The sequence below is a fragment of the Sardina pilchardus genome, chromosome 7, assembly GCF_963854185.1.
Source record: "Sardina pilchardus chromosome 7, fSarPil1.1, whole genome shotgun sequence".
In the NCBI taxonomy this organism is placed as follows: Eukaryota; Metazoa; Chordata; class Actinopteri; order Clupeiformes; family Clupeidae; genus Sardina; species Sardina pilchardus.
The window spans coordinates 6,106,658-6,127,087 of NC_085000.1; the positions used below are offsets into that span (position 1 = coordinate 6,106,658).

The 20,430-nt window shown below is 41.6% G+C and overlaps 1 protein-coding gene across 1 annotated transcript in view; it reads left to right on the top strand.

Moving 5' to 3' along the window:
- Positions 1 to 3,352, top strand: part of cpne5a (copine Va) — a 94,182-nt gene extending 90,830 nt beyond the window's left edge. Inside the window, exons 19-21 of the mRNA XM_062540179.1 lie at positions 1,262 to 1,319; positions 2,619 to 2,692; positions 3,164 to 3,352. Of these exons, the coding sequence (XP_062396163.1) occupies positions 1,262 to 1,319; positions 2,619 to 2,692; positions 3,164 to 3,352 (321 nt within the window). The remainder of the gene's footprint in view (positions 1 to 1,261; positions 1,320 to 2,618; positions 2,693 to 3,163) is intronic.
- The last annotated feature ends 17,078 nt before the right edge of the window (positions 3,353 to 20,430 follow it).

Here is a 20,430-nt window from a genome sequence, read left to right on the forward strand (position 1 = left end):
GCTATGGAAATGACGGATTTGCCTGTTCGTGTTTTACGGGCTTTGTTTGTTTTCATTCCTTTGAATGATTTATTACGCAGTTTAGTTAACGCTCGTGCTCATTGTTAAATTTTGCCTCCTGTCCTGAGCTGGAGTACAGCTGTGGGTTTATCTCACAGACTTTGATCTGAGACTTTGATGAAAACTGAAAACTCAAACTAAAACAATGAAAACAAAAAGGGTTTCAGGGTGAATGAGTTGCTAGGAAATGAGGAAATGAAGTTAATTTTTGTGAATCGCTTAGATTGAGGAGAATATTCTTTGCCTTATATGAGGACTATCAGCTGAAAATACTGATTATTGTGAAAAGATTGTTTCTCATCACCATAGCCTAATTTTGTTTTTACATTCTATGCTAATTGTATTGTGTCTAATGGTACCCTTGCTTTGTTCATTGGCTCTGTCTCTCCTCTGGGCTGCCTACTCTACACTATCTGTAGGATGCTGCTGTATTCTTTCCAACAGATTCACTTGTAGAAGCCCTCTCTGCAGCTCTCCATCCCCACCAAGCTGCTTTGCATGAATCCTATACCCTGTCATATGATTCATTTATATACTGTGTGTCAGCCTATGGGGTTGTAAATTCCATCATTGACAGTTTTGTGCTTCATTGCTCCACTTCTCCTTGTGATAGCAACCATTTCTATCACTGTCTCTCCACACGGCCAGCTCAAGGTAGATCGGAGTCCCTTGAGTGTGGGTTCAGCTCCAGATGTCTGACTGCTCACCTGAGATCTCCCCCCTTGGGGTTGTGCCTCTAAAGTGCTGTGAGACCGTTTCAATTGTTTCAGCTCTGTATACAGCCCCCCCCCCCCCCCCCCCCCCCCCCCAACGTTATGGCTTGTCAATCAACCAAGGCTAGATTCGTAAACATGAGAGTATTCCATTTTATTCATTTCATCTATTAGGTGGTAAAATAACATATTTTTTGTTTGTTTCCTTATCTGTTAGGACATAATGAAGAGCTTATCTGTTTTGCAGGTGTATTATGTTATTATGTAGATCCCTCAGAAGGCCTTAATCCCCTTTTTTGCAGGTACAAGTGAGGATTCCAACAAGAGAAAACAAATCAAGGGCAAAGAGGATTTGGATGGCATTTATGAAGAGTGCCACTGAAAAGTTGACACGGCGTGATGCAATGCTATTAATTCTTGTGTTTGGGTGTCAGTCGGTAAGGTATGAAGTAAAATAAAATCTAACATCTGCCTCTCATTTTGACCAGGGTGCTAAACTGCCTATGTCCATAATCATTGTTGGAGTTGGACAAGCCGAGTTTGATGGTAAGCCTACAATCAATTAATCAATCAATCAATCAGTTTATTGCTTATAGTCCAGTATCACCATATAACATACAGTTTACAAATAACATAACAAAGATGAACATAAACATTAAACCAACAAGTAAAATAAACTACAATTATTTATGATAATAAAAATAAGGATAAAAAATAATAAGAATGATAGTAGTTTTTGTCAGTATTCTAGCTGCGGCATTTTGCAGCGAGTTAAAGACGTCTAGTGGCACAGTCAGGGAGACCAGAAAACAGGGCATTGCAATAATCAAGTCTTGACGGTATAAATAGAAGAATTTGACTACAATCACTCATGTATCCATGTTCTCAAGTGGCGTATATCCTCATGGTGTTTGATTGCACTTCAACATCAACTCTCATTCATCTCAGTTTTCCCACTTTTACACTTTTAAACACTTTAAAATCATCAAGGATCTAATGTGAGGAGACTTGGGCCAGCTTTTCGAACAACGTTACAGGGCAAGGGTATGAGAGGTTCCTGACGTTCCGGATGGATGATCATACCAATTTTTTCAGATAACAATTTGTTGCCAAATAACGTTGGGAAAGTGCCTGGCCGGTATTCCAAGTATGTGGTTTAACAACCCCGGGTAAGTTAGCTTAGAGTAGGTGGTAAACCTCCTAATAGAAGAGCTGTATGGCTTCACTCTCCTAACAAAATATTGCCATAGGGCTCTTGTTGTAGGAGGTTTGCCACTTACTCTTAGTTAACTTACCCAGGTTTGTCACTAAACCATGTACAATGTACTTGGAATTACCCCCCTTATCTACACCTGTCTGTAGCACTACACAAGAACTTTACTCAAAAAGCTGCCCTGTGTATCATCACCTTCAGCATAACTATGATTTTAATTTGTTTGGCCTCTGGACAGTGTACCCAATTAGAGGCCTTATACCCAACTCTCTGACACGGTTCCGTACCGTTCCTTATTTGGATGTAAACACTCTTGGAGTCAGAAAGGCACAGTTGTTTATGCCAAGGCCTTAGGAGTATGTTCAGGTAATTAATGGTGTTGAAGGGTAACGTGATGTCATTTAATTAAGGTAGTCTGTTTTTGTGTTTTTGTTAGCAGTTGTGGCCATAGTGGATTTTACACAGAATGTTTAGCTGGGATGGTGACTAGGGTACACACTAACACACACACACACACACACACACACACACACACACACACACACACACACAGATACACACGCCACGCAAACACACACTGCAACTTAAACTGAGGATTTCACAGTGATACTGACCTGAGTTTATTTTTCCAGCTATGGTGGAACTGGACGGTGATGACATCAGGATTTCCTCACGAGGGAAGTTGGCTGAGAGAGACATTGTTCAGGTACTGTAGCTAGTGCTCACAACTGCCACCAAACCCCTTTCAGACCTCTTTTTAAGGAACATAACATCATCAAGAACATCATAACCTTAATTCAACCCTCACCAAAGCCTACAATATGGCACAGGAGCATAGCAACTGTATCATATCATTATTACCGACATGATTATAGGTGGCATCATTTCATCAGACTTTTATTTATTTTTTCTATCTTAAAAACATATCTGAAATGTGAAACTTAAAACCCATCATCTACTTTGTTATGTGACTGATTTGACCCAAATTCTCAAATGATATGTTGATAATGGTGATGATAATGTAAAGATGTCATTTCTGTAGTTATTTATGTATACAAGAAGTAGGTGCATATGCAGTATGTCAAAGAATACCTTTCCTAGACCGTAATTGAACTACTTTTGATTGATGTTAGATTCAATGTTGATACCAAAAGTGTGTGTGCCACATGTTCTGCAGTTTGTGCCGTTCCGGGACTACATGGACCGCACGGGGAACCACGTGCTGAGCATGGCCCGGCTGGCCAAGGACGTGCTGGCCGAGATCCCCGACCAGCTCATCTCCTACATGAAGTCCAAGGGCATCAAGCCTCACCACACCCCCACAGACTGCTCGCCGTCTGCCCCCGCCTCACCTGTGGCTGTATGAGTGAGCCCCCCCCCCCCCCCCCCCACACACACACACACACACCTGTGTGCGAACGAGATCACCTGCCTGCCCCAGGTGTGCCAACGGACAGCAACATTTTCATCTTTTCGTCTGGTTTCCAGTTCCTCTGCACCAAACACACACACACACACACACACATACACTCACTCACCTACACACACTCTCTCTCTCTCTCACACACACACACACACACACACACACACACACACACACGTGACTCCTACCAGTGTTTATGAGAGAGTCATACATAACGGACGGACAATGCTTCAGTACTGACCACAGATCAGGGAATTTGGGCTTTTAAGCTTTAACATTACTGGACACTCAAGCGTTCGCACAAGAGCAGAAGGTCCTGGAGCAGCGCATGGCAACCAGTGTCTGTCTGGGACGGGAGCTACAGTAAGTGTTTACATAGACCTGCAGATGAGTATTTAACTGAGGATTGCTTCATGTGGGGTTGCATAATATATGCGTACAATGTGACGGCTTGTTTAATGTGTGTGCAACAGGGACTTGAGGATATATTTCTAAAACACAAGTCTAGATGGTGACGGCGACTAGTTTTAAAAGTATTACTTTGATGGACAGATTTATGTTTAGGATTTTGTCATTGTAGATGTATATCCCATGATTAGTTTTTTTGTAGTTCAGAAATAATTAGAAGCCTCTGTACTGTAAATACCAACGTAAAGCATGCCACTTTCAACACTCTGTGCAATATGCCCTTTGGACTATACTGGCTAACTATATCTAATTCCGCCTGAAGAAGAATATACATTATCATGACTAATAGTGGCAAACAACTCAAACATTTAAAACAAAACAAAAAAAAAATCCCTCTTTTTTAAGTGAATGCACTGACTGCAATTCTTACAAAAAAAGCACAATAATATTCTTCTAGCTGGGATCAATGAGTATCACAAACCAACATCAACCACAATTCAGATACATTGCATTCATTTGCTACTGTTCTTAACCTTGGGCATTAGTAAAGCATTGTGGAAGATGCATGTATTGCTACAACACTTCCCTATCACCAAACTCACTAAACTTATTGGATAATAGGCATACATTATCAGTCAGAATGACTCTCCTGTCGTTAAACTACATTCATAGGATTTGGTATTGATCAATACGTATTCAGTTGATAATTTCTGAAGAATTTGTCACCTCAGAATTGTTCGCTCACCAGGTTGCAGTATTCACTAGGCTAATATGTAGCCTATTTGTTCAATCAGCACTGTGCATCTGAGACGTGTCTGAAATTGAGATGTTTGATCTAATAGATCAGTATTCATTCTAATATTTAATTCTGTTAAACATAAACACACACCAGGGCTTAATTTTATTTTTTCATTCAGTTTATTCAGTATTTTTGCGTTTCCGGTTTTACCAAATAAAAAAAAATGGTTACCATCCACCTGGAAGATTGTAGGTTTTAGTGGTAGCATTTTGACACTTTATTAAGAAAAAATCTCTATAGGAAAATGAATGGAGTTTTTGCAAATACTGTACGGTTGTAATAAGGTCTGAGCGAAACAACATCGTCATCGAAAACCTACAGTAGGAGTTTGGTTTGGGGAGTTAAAATGTATTTACTATATGGTATTTAGTCATAAACTGTTGTCTTGTCTCGTAAAAATTAAGATGTTGCTACAAAAATGCTAGAGCAAAAAAATAAGCGGACTACAGCACGTTGCCTGCCTACAGCAGCAAGCAGGACAGTTGAGAGGTAACCGTGGTTCCAGAGAACTCTTTACTCACTCCCCGCAACATCACACACTCATATATATGCAGAGAACATGCTCAAACGCAACCACAGATTAGAGACATGATTATGTGTGTTTGAGAGAGGTTGGAATTGATCCTGAAACCTGCCATATTTCCCTTTAGTGATATAGGGAAAGGATACCTGTAGTATAATACTAATGCTCTTAGCTCCACCACAGAACCATTATCAACTTTGCCACATGCGGTTCATTAGAAGAACAGCACCATTGCACAACTGCACTCCTGCATACATCAGGTGAATGGGGCTGTGGTCATCCCTGTGGCACCTAATTGTGGTTGATGTTCTTTAGCCTCTGATCTGCCTTGTGCGTGCTCAGAGCTGGTTAGAGCGCAAAGTTGTTACATGCTTTGACAGCACCACACATCTTTGCCTCACAAGGATTCCCAATAGAAAGGCAAGAGAAGTTCTTTGACATCGTGCTAAATGACATTATTAGGGCTATGAAAGGCCTACTACTTATACATTTAAGCAATATATGCTCCATTTAAATCTTTCTTTTAGTTGCCCGCCCCCATCTTATGTCAATATCCCACCCGATAACGCCCCATTAAAGACAGATGGAACGCCTATGCAGTAAATGTATGGAATTATGGATGGATGGAACACCTGTAGGGGAATTCCAGCCCAGCCCTTGCATGAAGTTTCAGGACCCTGGACAGCTACCACTCCAACTAGGCGTATGTCTCAGCCTCAACGGCTGGATATTGCATGCATTTAGGAAGAACTAACTTTCTCACAACATTGCATAATATAGCATAATGTACCATAGCATCCCAGGATTCCCTGCTGAAAGCCATTTCAGGACCCTGTGGACAGTAACTGCTCTTATTTATTTATTTTTTTATTTTTTTAATTTTTTTACAAACAGACTTCCCCATGAAAAATGCAACTCTGTTTGTGGACCTGGACTCTCAGGAGATCTGTATTTGTTATCTGAATGTTTAGTTAATCTCTACTGAATGCCCCTATCCCCAGTCTTTTTTGTGGTCACTTTAATATGTTTGCTGCCCAAGCAAAGCATGCAGTACTTGCTTGTACCTCTCCTTTGATTGTTAGAGAAAAAAATGTTTTAGTGACTTTAATTGTAGGCAATTGCAGACAGTCAGTGAGCGGATTAAACAAATGTTTCAAGTTAAAGGGTTGAGTGACAGAATTCAGTGAGTGAATCATAATACAGTTTGAATAATGTGTTTTAGCCAATTAGACTGATCCAAAGACATGTTTGGAACTGACAAGTTATCGCAGAGCTCACTTCTTTTGCAAGTAGATCTGAAATATTTAATTATTTGATGTCTCACAGATTCATTTGGATCAAATAACTAGTGGTTGCCCACAGCCATCACTGGACTATGCTATATGATACTTTACTCTGATCTGATTCCGATCTTGCTCTGATATGCCTCTAATTTGGCTGATCTGGCTCATATATGGCCCTGGCCTGGTCCTGATCTGGCCCAAATCTGGTTGTAATCCGGCACAGATCCAGCACGGATCTGGGCAACCCCTATTATAAAGTTAGTTGTTTTCTAAACGCATGGTGCTGGTGGCTCCCACCAGTGAACAGTACACATTATCCAACATCCACAATGATCCACATGTGCCTGGGAATCCCACTTGCATATCCCCAAACAGAGATTACAGATGATTTTCACAGACAACACAATTCAAAGGTGACTTTATACTGTATATGAATGCTGATGCTCTTTTTAATTTAGCCAGAGGAAGGCTTTACAGTTCTATAGGTATGTAAACATACAGTATATTTGTTAGAAATTAATATTAATGGATTATTTATTGTAAATGATATATGTTTATTTGCATATGAAGTAGATTATTTAGAGATTTTTACAAAGCCTTCTGTAAGAAAGTTTATCTAAGATGCTAGCTGAATGAAGCAAACAGATGAAGACCATGCAGTCAGCTTGGATGTAGTCGTTTGTGTTGTGCAGGCACTCATTTGTCATTTCTCACAGAGCAGGGACAGCTCTCACATTGTTTTATGTTGACAAAGGCTCCAGTGTACAGTGTCAGTCCTTTTGAGACTTTTATAGATTTGATGCCAAATGCAAGCAAGCAGCTGTTGTCAGAGTGGAGGGCCGCCAGTTCCCTGCCATCACTTTGGCTTCCTCTGGAAAGGGGTAAAAACAGGTTTGGGCAGGAGCACATCAATCTTTTTGTATACTTAGCCCAGATAGCGCGGCTTGAGGAAGCTAGGTGGCAGATGACCCTGCTGCAGATTTGGCACTTATCTGTAGTCTGGGGCGGGTCAGGCCAAATTTGTTCTGGGGTCAGCCATGACAGACAAGTCTGAGTACTAATGGTTAAAATTAGTAAAGTAAAGGAGGCTCGTGATTGGTCAAGACTGTTTTACCTCATGGTTTTCTGGCATTGCTTGTTTGATATGATCAGGTTCTAGAACCAAACGCCATTCTAAAGGCCACAGTGACAGCCTGGTGCTGCAGGCCTTCATGTGTCTCAAAGACCAGACTTTCCTCTGGTTGTTTCCTCCTGTTACTTAGAAAAAAAGGACTCAAGGCTTGTCTTGCTATGGAGAGTAGCATCTGCTTAAGTGCACTATACAGGACATTTCTGTGGCACCATTTGGACAGTGTGCATGTTAGTGCCAAACAAACACGCCGCTGGGTCTTTGGGTCTCTCTCTCTCTCTCTCTCTCTTTCTCTCTCTCTCTGTCTCTCTCTCTCCTCCAGGATATGGTGAAATCACCTGTCCTCTCACTCAGTCACATAGCCTGCAAGACTCACTGGATCTGAGCTTTTTCTCAAGCAGTTTCGCAGCATGCTGTGCGCCTGTTATATTTGTTTTGTTTGAACATTTTTGGATTTATTTGCCCCCCCCCAGCTTTGCTCCCTCTCTGGGTTGTTTTTCTGGAGTTCTCTTACTCGATGTCCCTGTTTGCATGGTGGATAAGTCCTATACCAGACATGGAACATTGTCATTGTCATAACGTGGTTTGTGAACTTTGTATTGGATTGCCTTAAATGAAAATGAATAATAAAAATAAACTTTTACAAAATTTGAATGTTCTTTTTCTCATTTTCTATGAAGGGGAGAATATGGTAATCAAGACAATCTGGAAATGTGTGCAGATACTCTATATTGGAATCCAGTTTTCAGGAGGAATATTTACTTGTACACCCCCTATCCAAGCAAGTTGGACATACAGCAGGTGTCATTTTCATGCAGGCATGGTTTATTGGACCTCAGCCTTTTATTGACTAATGCTTTTTTTTATTGACTCAGCTTCATTTCTATTTTATTTGTCCTGTTTTATGGTTTCATCTGACTGCCATGGATAAACACATAATGATTGGCTGCGAGATTACCCCTCTGCATTGTTGAGAGCGAAAACCTGGTTCACAGATTCTCTCTCTCTCGCTCTCTCCATCCCTCTCTCTCTTTCTCTCTCTCTGTCACTCTTTCTATCCATTCAGTGTATATTCCAGTGGAAATGTACCTGGTTGTTTGTAATGAGCACATTCACACATTCATTATAGTTGTCAGGTCTGATTACACTGAGAGGCCTTCTGCGTCTGCAGGCTGATCAATGGGCCTCAAACAGCACACACACACACACACACACACACACACACACACACACACACGCACACACACACACACACACACACACACACACACACACACACACACACACACACACACACAGGCACAGATCACTGCCTCCCAGGAGTGTTTTCTCTGTTCGCTGTTCTTTGAGAGTGCATTTTCTGATGCCAAGTGTCCTTGATTGTGGAGGCCTATCTCTGATTAGAAGTGTGTCTTTTCAGGTGTGTATTCTTACAGTGTAACTTTTGACTGTGTATCAGAGTGTTCTGTTCTGCATTCTCTTTTTGTGTATTCTTTGAGAGTGTATGTTGTGTGTTTTCTCTCTGAAGTGATACATTTAGTTTTGTCTCTTTAGTGTGTGTCTGTGTGTGTGTGTGTGTGTGTGTGTGTGTGTGTGTGTGTGTGTGTGTGTGTGTGTGTGTGTGTGTGTGTGTGTGTGTGCGCGTGTGTGTGTGTGTGTGTGTGTGTGTGTTTATACTTTTGTTTCTAATCAAAGTGTGTGTGTGTGTGTGTGTGTGTGTGTGTGTGTATGCTTTTTCAGAGTGTGTTTGTATAATGAGCAGCTTTGCTGACACATCAAACCAACCACCTGGGGAGGCGCGAGGGCTATAGATGCTGCATGCTGTAAATTACTCTCTAAGGCACGTCTCCTCCTCCTCCTCCTCCCCCTCTTCCTCCTCCACCCCCCTCTTCCTCCTCCTCCTCCAGATTCTCTCTCTTTGACTATCCATTTCCTTGTCTCTCTGTCTATGCTCTTGCTCACTAGCTAACAAACAATCTAATTACCTAACAAACGAATGCTCTAATGAGATAGCTAACTATTTTCTACCCGTTGTGTCACCATCACCACCATGTCTTTTTTCAGCTGCTATGCTGTGAAATTAGTTTAGACTCGTCGCATGGCGCAAGTTGAACAACGCAGTGCCTGGAGTTGTGATTGATGACAGAGTACTGCTGCAAGGATCTCAGCCGAGATGTTATTGGATAAAACACCCGCTATGCTGTCAGAGGAGACAGGCAAGCGGCATCATAAAGTTCTAGTGTGATTCTGCGCGCTCCACCCAGCAGCTGTGCAGAGCACTCAGAAATCACAAGGCATTATGGGATAGAACTCTGTAAAGGGACCGTCTCCACGGTAGCAGAGGTTTGGGGCCAGGCAGCTTGTCTCTTAATTATTCATAACAGAGTGTAATTTTCAGACATGTATGCATGGATAGCATCGCAGGCTCTGCTGTCTATTCATGCTGCCAAGTTGATTCTGTTTTTTCTATCGCAGTGCATCTACACTGCATTGTTTAAGTGAAGCTCATTCAGAAATGTACTGTATTGCAAATCAGACCAATGCTTGATCAATGAAAGAATAAAAAAAAATGCCTGATTGGTTGGTTTCAGACAACATCGGACTGATGAAAAGGCTCATCTGTTTTAAGTGGCACTTTGTCAAAACTACTCTCATTATGCCTAAAGCTGAAGCAGGACCAAGGAAGTGCAATCGTTTTTGCTTTAACAGCCACAGTACCAAGAAGGGCCAAGACGGTACGATGCATTTAGTCCTCCAAAAGGCACAGATCTGGTGTTGCCTTTCAAGACGATGTCACTTGTGTATCTCTGTACCAACAGCTGGTTGCACTAAACTAAAACAATCTTTATATTATTCAATTCGATTTCAGAGCATTTTAGAAATATTGGTTACATTCGTCCTTAGAAAAACATAGAACCTCAGAGTTACTAGGCTCTTACTGGAGCAACTCCACTCAGTAAGTCAAAAAACAAGCAGAACAGAATGGTATGTCCCACATTCTGGAGATTTTATTTTGTAGTTCAGTTTAATATGTTTTTTTTTTTTTAACAATCTTGTTTACTACTTTCCGTGGAGAACCGGTTATGGGCTCTTTTCCCTTGAGGATAGCAGTGACCGTTGTTTGGCCACTTACTGCTATGCCTCCATCTTTGAACATGAGTCTCCACTGCATTCTAAAATAACATTCAAATGTCCTTTTACAGCAATGACAATATGTGTCACACAGAGAAAGCATTAGTGGGTCTTAAATATATGAGGCATTTAAGAATCAGTCTTACACACAATCTCTGGGAAAGTCATGTAACACATTTTCAAAGGTTTTTCTTTATTTAAGAGTATGTTCAATGAACAGAATAATATGTATGACTCGCTCAGTGTTCAGAGAAATGAGGGCAGTTTGCAATATTGATCACTCAAAACCAAAAAAGCAAAAAAGGTAGAGAGAGAGAGAGAGAGGAGAAAGAGAGAAGGGTACAAATATAACAGACCTGTAACGGCGACTTTGGCAACCGTGTCACAGACTCTAATGCCATCCCAGCTACAGAGGGACACTGGGGCATCAAATAAGCAAGATTAAACAGTGAAACGGAATAGCAATCAGCTCTGACTTAATTGACTTTTCATGATAGAATGAGCAAAACGGCCATGTGTACATAAAACGTATCCCCTCAAATTTCAACTTGGTATGGTGTGTGTGTGTGTGTGTGTGTGTGTGTGTGTGTGTGTGTGTGTGTGTGTGTGTGTGTGTGTGTGTGTGTGTGTGTGTGTGTGTGTGTGTGTGTTTGTGTGTGTGTGTGTGTGTGCGTGTGTGCGTGCGTGTGTGTGTGTGTGTGTGAGAGAGAGAGAGAGAGACAGAGAGAGAGAGAGAAAGAGAGAGAGAGAGAGAAAGAGAGACAGAGAGAGAGAAAGACAAATACAGACAGCAAGAGAGAGACATTGAGTCTATCATTGATGGAGGAATGACTCATCACAGACTAAGTCACACATCAATACTAGCGTGAGGGACACAATAGAAGGGCACACTGTCATGATGATTCACAAATGTCTGCCATTTTGTCTCTCAACAAATGGGCTGATGGTGACATTTCTACTGACAAGAAATCAATAGCTTTACAATTCAACCTCTCTGATTTATTGTTGTACATAAACAATAGTTTTCACATGTCATCTTATCCTGATGAAGGGGAACCCTGACTTGGGAAAGATGGGATGGCGATAGCTACAGCCACAGTTCATTTCTGATTTCCAAGGAGCGTAACTAGAAATTAAAATTAAATTCATGGTGATATGTTAAACTCTTCCCAAAGCATTTTGAACGTGCTACAAACACATATACTTTCAATGAAGGTTTTAAATACAGTTTTTTCACTTTCAAATTAAACACTTGTTCATTATACACAACCAATGTAGTATGCTGATGTAATGGTTGATGCTATCAGTGCAAACATTGTTTTTTGTACAAAAACACTTTAACAGTGCACCTCTGTCTTGGATTTTGATCATTTTGGATTAAGCTGCTTCAGTGGGAAAATGTCCAGACGGACCTGCCAGAGGAGATTCAAATGCCCTGAGTTTTGTCTGGTTCTCATGGGAAAGGTCTGGACTCCGGACAGGCACGGGCTGTGGAGATGAGAGCATGCTGCCACAGAGGGAGTGAGGGTGAGGGCACGTTCGCGTGCTCTTGCTCTGTCAAGACGGCTGTTAAATTATTAAATCCGAGCCTTCACTTCCTTGCATCATACTGTACCTCTAGCGTATCTCTTTGACGTTTACAACCAGGACTGTTCAAGAGTACTTCAGTCACACACTGTTTTTTTGTTTTTGTTTATTTTACCATTTGAATTAATGCTCTTCCAATAGATGCAGCTTATCTTAACACAGTTGTTTTTTCTGCATTAGTCTATAGATAAGCATGATTTTGTATCCACTTTTGTATTTTGTTATCATGTTAATTTTGTTTTATTATCACCTACAGCAATTTATCCCCAAATGTGCTTAAAGCCTTGAACGAATGCCAAGAACCTCCTTTCATTATGAACCAGACACCTGGGACACACACACACACACACACACACACACACACACACGGAATACTCTCTAATTACTGCCATTCATACATCTACAAACACTCATACATGTTCTCTCTCTCACACACACACACACACACACACACACATACAAACACACATAATGTATACACACACATGGAATACTCTCTAATTACTGCCATTCATACATCTACAAACACATACATGCTCTCTCTCTCTCTCTCTCACACACACACACACACACACACACACACACACACACACACATACACAAACACAAACACATACTGATTTGGTTTAATCTAAATATCAGCCATAACAAATGTCCAATGTGTAAGTAGAGGATACAAATGGGCTCCCTGTGCTGCTGTGCTCATTTACATTTTATGTACATAATCCTTAGCACACTTCTAAGGATTCTTGGAGGGTCTCTCCCAGATGAAAAGAAATGCACACCAAACTTTACACAAACAAAGTTTTAATCAAGACCGTAGTGTCAGAATTCATCATCCCCACCACCGACACAGCATATGCACCAATTATGCACCAATTATAACGACGTGGTGGAGCATCAGCAACATCGCTGCTTGACAATCAGTTGCCCCTGGGTTCCATTCCCAAGTCTGTAGTTGTGAAGCCGTGTCACTTTGGATAAAAGCATCCGCTAAATAGTCAACTTAAACTTCCATCTAAGAGTGCCTCATTGGCCTGCTTACAAAGATGGACCTGTTCAGGACTTACTGTAAAGCTAAAGACTAAAGAGTCTTTATAGGCCCAAATGCGAAATAGCTCATGCACAGTTTTCAGAAAATGTGTATATTCCTGTTATCTCACAATCATCTGACAAGGTACTATTTCAAGGCGGCGAGCCTTTGTGTTATCACACACACACACACACACACACACTTCGCACTTCACAGTTCAGAAGAAGCTTGTGAAATGTAGCAAAATCAGGAGGAGAGACTCTTCAGCTGTTTTTGATGCTGTGCTCATGTGCTATATTCAAGATAGCCATCAAAGGATTGTCATGTAATTTCCAAACCAGAAAACCTGGCTGAAAAATATTCCTATTGTGTGTGTGTGTGTGTGTGTGTGTGTGTGTGTGTGTGTGTGTGTGTGTGTATTCATACAATTGAATACAGTATGTGTTTGTGTGTGTGAGAGAGAGATTGACTCATGTGTTCTCCTAAGCAGACTTGTGCATTGCCCTCTGTGTAGTCAGGCATATCTCTTAGTGTGGCTGTTATTGCTATTCTGTGCCTGAAAAGCCCAGCTCCCACTCCCTCTCCTCTTACTCTGGAGCGGCTATCAAATCGACAAAAGTCTGCTCTTGCTGTGCATAAAAGGATGTACTCTGAGCATATTCTTCAACCAAACGCCCTTTTCTGCTACAAAACAGCACATTATGCAAACATCATCAGTGAAGGAGAGAGAAACACCAGGGCTCTCTTTTCCACTCAGGTGGTCTACGTAAGCCACCTGATAACACCATCCATCAGAATCTCTCTGATGAACGCTGCGCGGCCTTCCTGAACTTTTTCATCACTAAAAATGAACATTCAATTCACCAGCATCAACTAACGTGTTTAAATATTAAGCTACAAGAACCACGGTCAGTGAATATTCTTGGCTGCCCACCCCAAATTCAGCCTTCCAGCAGAATGTTGCATTTCTCTTCTCATCATTAAGTGAATTCCTCTACCTGTTAGCTGGATGCTATTCCAACAAGCTTGGTTAACCCTGCCGTCCGTTGCCCTATTGATAACCTAAATAATTAGCACTTCTGGTGTTATATCCCCCTATTTCAAAATGGCTAATGGTCAGATCAAATCTGAAAAACAAACCTAGACTACAGTAAATCCTGTCCGTGGCATGGTGTCCATCATTCATCCTGTCTCTATGATATCAACAAGCTTCTTTGACTGTCTTGAAGACAATTACATGCATTATTATCATCATTGCTATTATTAATTGGTGGATTACAGAGAATTACTTAAAACCAAATATCAATAACACTGAAACACTAGTTGTGTCTCACAACACAACACAACCCTCTCTGTAGGAGGCTGCATCATACCTTGCTCTAGGTCTGCTCAAGTCAAAAGCCTTGGTGTAATATTAGTATGCTCTTTTTCAGTACTCACATTTTTAACAGTGCCTTTTTTCACCTGCACAACATCGCAAGACTAGGCACAGCCCTCTCTCAGCTCCCGGGGGGGGGAGTAGTAAAATAAGAGGTGGGTAAACTATGAATTCTGTTATCACGGTAAGCTGGATGGCGCCTTGTGGTGTCACATATTTGATGATGGTGGAGCTTATTGTTCAATGTTTATAGCAATACCAGTGGTATTGACTGGTTCCTATTGTTGATCAATGTACATATAGTGAATGTGGATAATACAGAGTGATTTTTGAATGTTAAAAATTGCAATTGGTGAATGAACTCTTTTGTGAGGTTGATAAACTGTGTTTACTTGCGTTTAGCCCCCGCTACAGCCCTGCTCAGCACAGTGCAGAAGATGTCACATCTCGCATTACCTACTTTAACACCTCCACCTTGCCTGGCATCCCAAATGAGCTACTCCACCGACTACAGTTAATTAGAAACTCTGCAGCAAGGATCATCACACGCACGCTCCAAATCCACAAGCCATATTACACCTGTACTACTCGCCCCACTTCACCAGGTTCCTGTTGCATAACAAATCCAATGTAAAATCCTACTGCTCACATATAAGGCCGTTTATCATCATGCTCCTCTTACCTTACTGGCCGGCTGGAGAGTTACACCCCTAGCCTGATGACGTCATACTCAATTCTTGTCAGAATATGAAGTTCCCTGCAGAAAAAGGATGTAGGCGGGGCATCCAGGCTATTACACCCCTGCCCGGTCACTGCAATCCTCAGCTGGGGGGTATTCCAAGTACGTGCTTTAGTGACAGACCTACAGTAGGGAAGTTAACTCAGAGTAAGTGGTACAACAAGATCCCTATGATATTGTTTTGTTAGGAGAGTCAAGCTTTATTACAGTTTTTGCCCGTTGCTTGAACACATTTTGCAACACTTCGCTCACCATACCAAAACTCTACACACAAGTAAACATAACACAACACTAGGAAATAAACCTTTCACATGTATGCCAAATTGAAACTCTTCTATCAGTACCTAAACTCTGCAATCAAAACCCAACAATCCTTTGTCAAAATGTAACTCTGGTGACAAAATAAAACACACTTGCATCATATGCATACACTTGCAAATCAGGAGGAATGCACTAGTCTACTTTATATAAAACATATTTGCTTGAATACATTTAGAAAAACTTCACTCATTGTGCCAAAACTCTACACACAAGGAAACAATGACACAACACTGGGAAATATACCGTTCACATCACCATTTCCAATGGCTAAACGAATGGGCTTTTTGTAGATGGCTGATTGGTGTTCAGTTTTGCAAGTAAGTGTGTTCAGGTGTGTATTTGAGTGGTTGCAATTACCCGATGTGTTTTGTATTTTGGATACATGTGTTTAACAAATGGTACTCTGAGATTTCATTTTTGAACGAAGTGTCTATGTATGACATAGAGAGTAGTATGCAGGACCAAGTGTGTTGCATAAAGGAGTAAGTGTGTTGCAGAATTGCAACTAGAGTGCAAAGCAGCACTTTTGTTTAAGGTATAGGTATAGGTGTTTGAGATATGGCAACAAAACTTAAAGTTGTGTTACTTTAGTCTAAGCATGGGTCTATAGTGTTCAAGCAACGGGCAAAAACTGTAAGAGGTTTACCACTTACTCTGAGTTTGTCCATGTTTGTCACTAAACCTACTTGGAATACTCCCTAGTCTACTCAAAATACCAACCGTGAACCTCAACACCATGGCTGAAAGATTCAGCCTGTAAGCTCTGGAGTTTGCTTCCCCATTACAATCAGGGCTGTACGCTTAGCTTTTTCATTAGGAGCACAGGTGCTCCTAAATGAAAAAATTTAGGAGCACAGAGAAAAATTTAGGAGCACTAAGAAATTTCCTTGAAAACCTTAAGCAGGATACAGATCATTCACAGCAGTGGCAATCCTAGTCTCTGCTCAAACCCTCCACACACACAGAAAATGGCTTGTCTTGTTTCTATTTCATATTTTGATTTCCGAATTTGTATACATTTTGCTAACCATTTATAGCATTTGCAATATCTTGAATACTTCATATTGATTACACTTGTCTTTAATGATATTACAGTGGTGGTGTGTAGGTCTAATTGAATGTCCGTCACTTTAAGTAGCCTACCGTACTGAACATAATTAGATTTCATTCGGTTTTAGGAAAATACTAGTCACGCATAGTTCAAGGGTACATGTTTTCATTAAATAACATGAATGTTAAAAAAACGAATAAAGGTAAAGACAAATATTTCGGGTGTAATAGAAAAGATGAGTGTCCAGTAATGTTAAGTTCTATGATTTAGGTAGCCTACCGTGGCATGGCATTGTGAGTTGTTCCGTTCACTTTTCCCTTGGTCATGTTGCTGGGTGCTTAACCTACTCTTACTTAACTTACCATGACGTGTCTTGGAGTTTGGTATAGGCTATCTGTTATATCCAATGAGTGACAACCAGTGCTAAAAAAAAACGTTACGGTATTCTCCTGATAACTTTAGTGGAATGGATTTAATGTGAACGTAGCCTACAAAGACGCAGAGTGGCTATATGATAGCCTACAGCGCATTTGCGATGAAAATGTTCCGCCTTTTTGAAGCAGGTAGCACCGAATCGTGGTTAAATCCATAATTTAGACGACAGAATCAGTAGGATACCATTTTTGTTTCAAATCTACCAGGCCTATGTCAAATGCAGGCTCGGGTGAAGTTGGGAGGAATTTACATAGCCTACGGTTTCCACACCGTGTTTATCAACCGACCGTGATAATAATAATATTTTAAATGAACACGGTAATATAGTCAACATGTGTATCATAGTTCACCGTTTCACCGGTAATCGCTACATATAGTCACCAACTGATATGGAACAGATTTAAGAAAAAGAAGAATGGATTTGGAGTGATTTCTTGCGTGTGTTTGAGAGCGCGAGATTGATGCTGAAAGCCAGTGTCCGGCCAGGTGCAAGAGTTTTCAACTCCAGAGCTGTGAACTCTGAAATGTGTATACAGATGCGCGAAAATTGTACTACACTTTGATCCACTTGGTGTTGATTCATTTTAGGAGCAAAATGCGAATGAAAGGGATGAAATCAGTATTCGCACGTGTGCGACAATACAAAATGTTCAACTCGCACTAATATTTATTTACGCGCATTTGCGACGACCTGCTCGCAGCGTACAGCCCTGATTACAATACTATGAATCTATGAATCTGTTGCAGACTTTATAGTATCACAAAATGTCAACTTTTTAGGCATATTCACTGTGATATGATTTTATTATGTTGGTTGTAAATATGACATTGCTGTTCTATAAATGTGTTATGATTGTGTTTGTATGTTTGTGAAGGTATCACGGGAGACAAGACGCTTTTTAAATAAAATGTATCATTATTATTAATGCTATTGCTACTCATTAAGGCCCCTGCAGATATTGTAGGGGGAAATACAGTTACTCATCCTGTGTGATGTGGGCAAGTTGGGGGGTATTGTGAGCACACCTGCTGTAAATTTACCAAGGGCAAGGGTGTGGGGGGCGGGGGTAGGTGTTGAAACACCTGGCACTGCATGCGGATTCATCGCTGGGACTGAGCCAGCTTTGCCATGCTCACAGTGGGCAGGCGGTAGAGATTTGGGGATGTTTGAAAGCAGGATACGGCAGCAGGTGCCAAGGCTCTGATTCCCCCCACAGATGCCCTAAATGAGGGAAGTAAAAACAATCTCTCTTCTCCGCTGTTCTTTATGCTCAGAGCGTTGACACTGCAGGGCTGCCTGAAGCTCTGAGGAGCTGGGAGACTCTCCTCTCTGCCTCCCTCATCCCTGATGAGATTGGGGGGGTATGGGGCACACTGTAGGATGTCTGAGCCTCCTGAGGCAGGGAGAGAGAGAGGGGGGGGGAGAGAGAGAGAGAGAGAGGGAAAGAGAGAGAGAGAAAGAGAGAGGAGAGAGAAAGAAGGGAACAGGGAGGGAATGGAGGACACTGATGTGGAGGAAGAGAGAGAGAGAGGTACCTCCGTACCTTTCCGGAAATGTTAGTAAAGTGTTGTGAAAACGTTGCTAGCTGGGAGACTCTCCTCTCTGCCTCCCTCATCCCTGATGAGATTGGGGGGGTATGGGGCACACTGTAGGATGTCTGAGCCTCCTGAGGCAGGGAGAGAGAGAGGGGGGGGGAGAGAGAGAGAGAGAGAGAGGGAAAGAGAGAGAGAGAAAGAGAGAGGAGAGAGAAAGAAGGGAACAGGGAGGGAATGGAGGACACTGATGTGGAGGAAGAGAGAGAGAGGTACCTCCGTACCTTTCCGGAAATGTTAGTAAAGTGTTGTGAAAACGTTGCTAGCTGCAACAGCGACATTTCCGGAAAGGTACTGACTCGATTAAATTCATTCTGGACTCTCTATCCGACCACATAAAGACGTGGGGATACTTCGGTTTGGCTTTAGGGACCCTCTACTCACTACCACGTAAGTGTAGTGTTGTTTGGAACAGTAGAAGAGGTATAAATATAGCGTTTTGTAGCGGCGAAATGACATGCCCGAGTCACCTCCAGGCTAACGAGTTTTGGCTAAAAACGGTGAGCTCGAACTTTCTCAAAATACATCCGAATGACATGATTTTGGTGTCAACTCAACGTATGTACTCCCAATAGTCCGAAAAATTGATCTAAAGTGCATTTCACTCCGGATTATCCCTTTAAGGGAGAGAGGATGATGAGGGAGAGAGAGAGCGGGGAGAGGGGAGGAAGGGATGGGGGCGGTGGCTGAGGTGTGGTTAAGCTTCAGCTGCTGAGACGGGCATCCCAATGGGGACTCACAACCCCCCTAACCCTCCTTTGAGTCCAGCCAGGCCCTCATAGAGTCTGGGAGACCCTCACAAAAAGGCCTATAGCAAACCCCCTCTGGCTCTGCCTCCAAGGCCAACACTTCTGTACTCTAGAAGAGGCTGCAAGGCATAAAGGTGTCTGGTCAACATACTGAATCGGCGTAAAGACTCGTCAACATACATCAATCACCATAACGATTCCATTCATAAAATACCTGTCTGTCCCTGGCACATTTGGGAGCACACTGAGCAAACCTATATAAAACAATGATGCAACATTAAACGGAAGTACAATGTTGAACAAATGCAGTAAATATTGCAGTAAATAAATGCAGTGACAAATTGCAGTAATAAAAGTGATGGATTGCAGCGGCACACCATGACACACCTATAGCCTCCATAGAGCGCCACAGTAATGAGAACAATGGGTTACGTTATACCACCATCTGAACTTCTGTGCTCTCTGGATCTCTGAGGACCTCAAAGACAAACTGAGATCATTAAAGAGATCTATTCTTACAATCAATAGTTTAATTCATGAACTTCAAAGTGGACACACTTGCAACCCATTCGTGGGCACTCATAGCAACACTGCTGCATTTGTTTGCTTCCTGGAAACAACAATAATGCAATTAACATAACCCGCCCCTGAGAATTCCTCCACTGGAAAGAAAATCCTCCCGCTCGTGCTTTGATTTAAACTATAAATTGCACTGCAGTGTGATTATTATGGATGATACCTACAATGGGCTATACAATGTATGGTCATTATGCTAAATAATTGCAATGCAAATAGATCATTTGCTGAGCAGTTCACCAAGCATACAGGGCTTTGATGACTTGCACATATCGCAAGGACCAG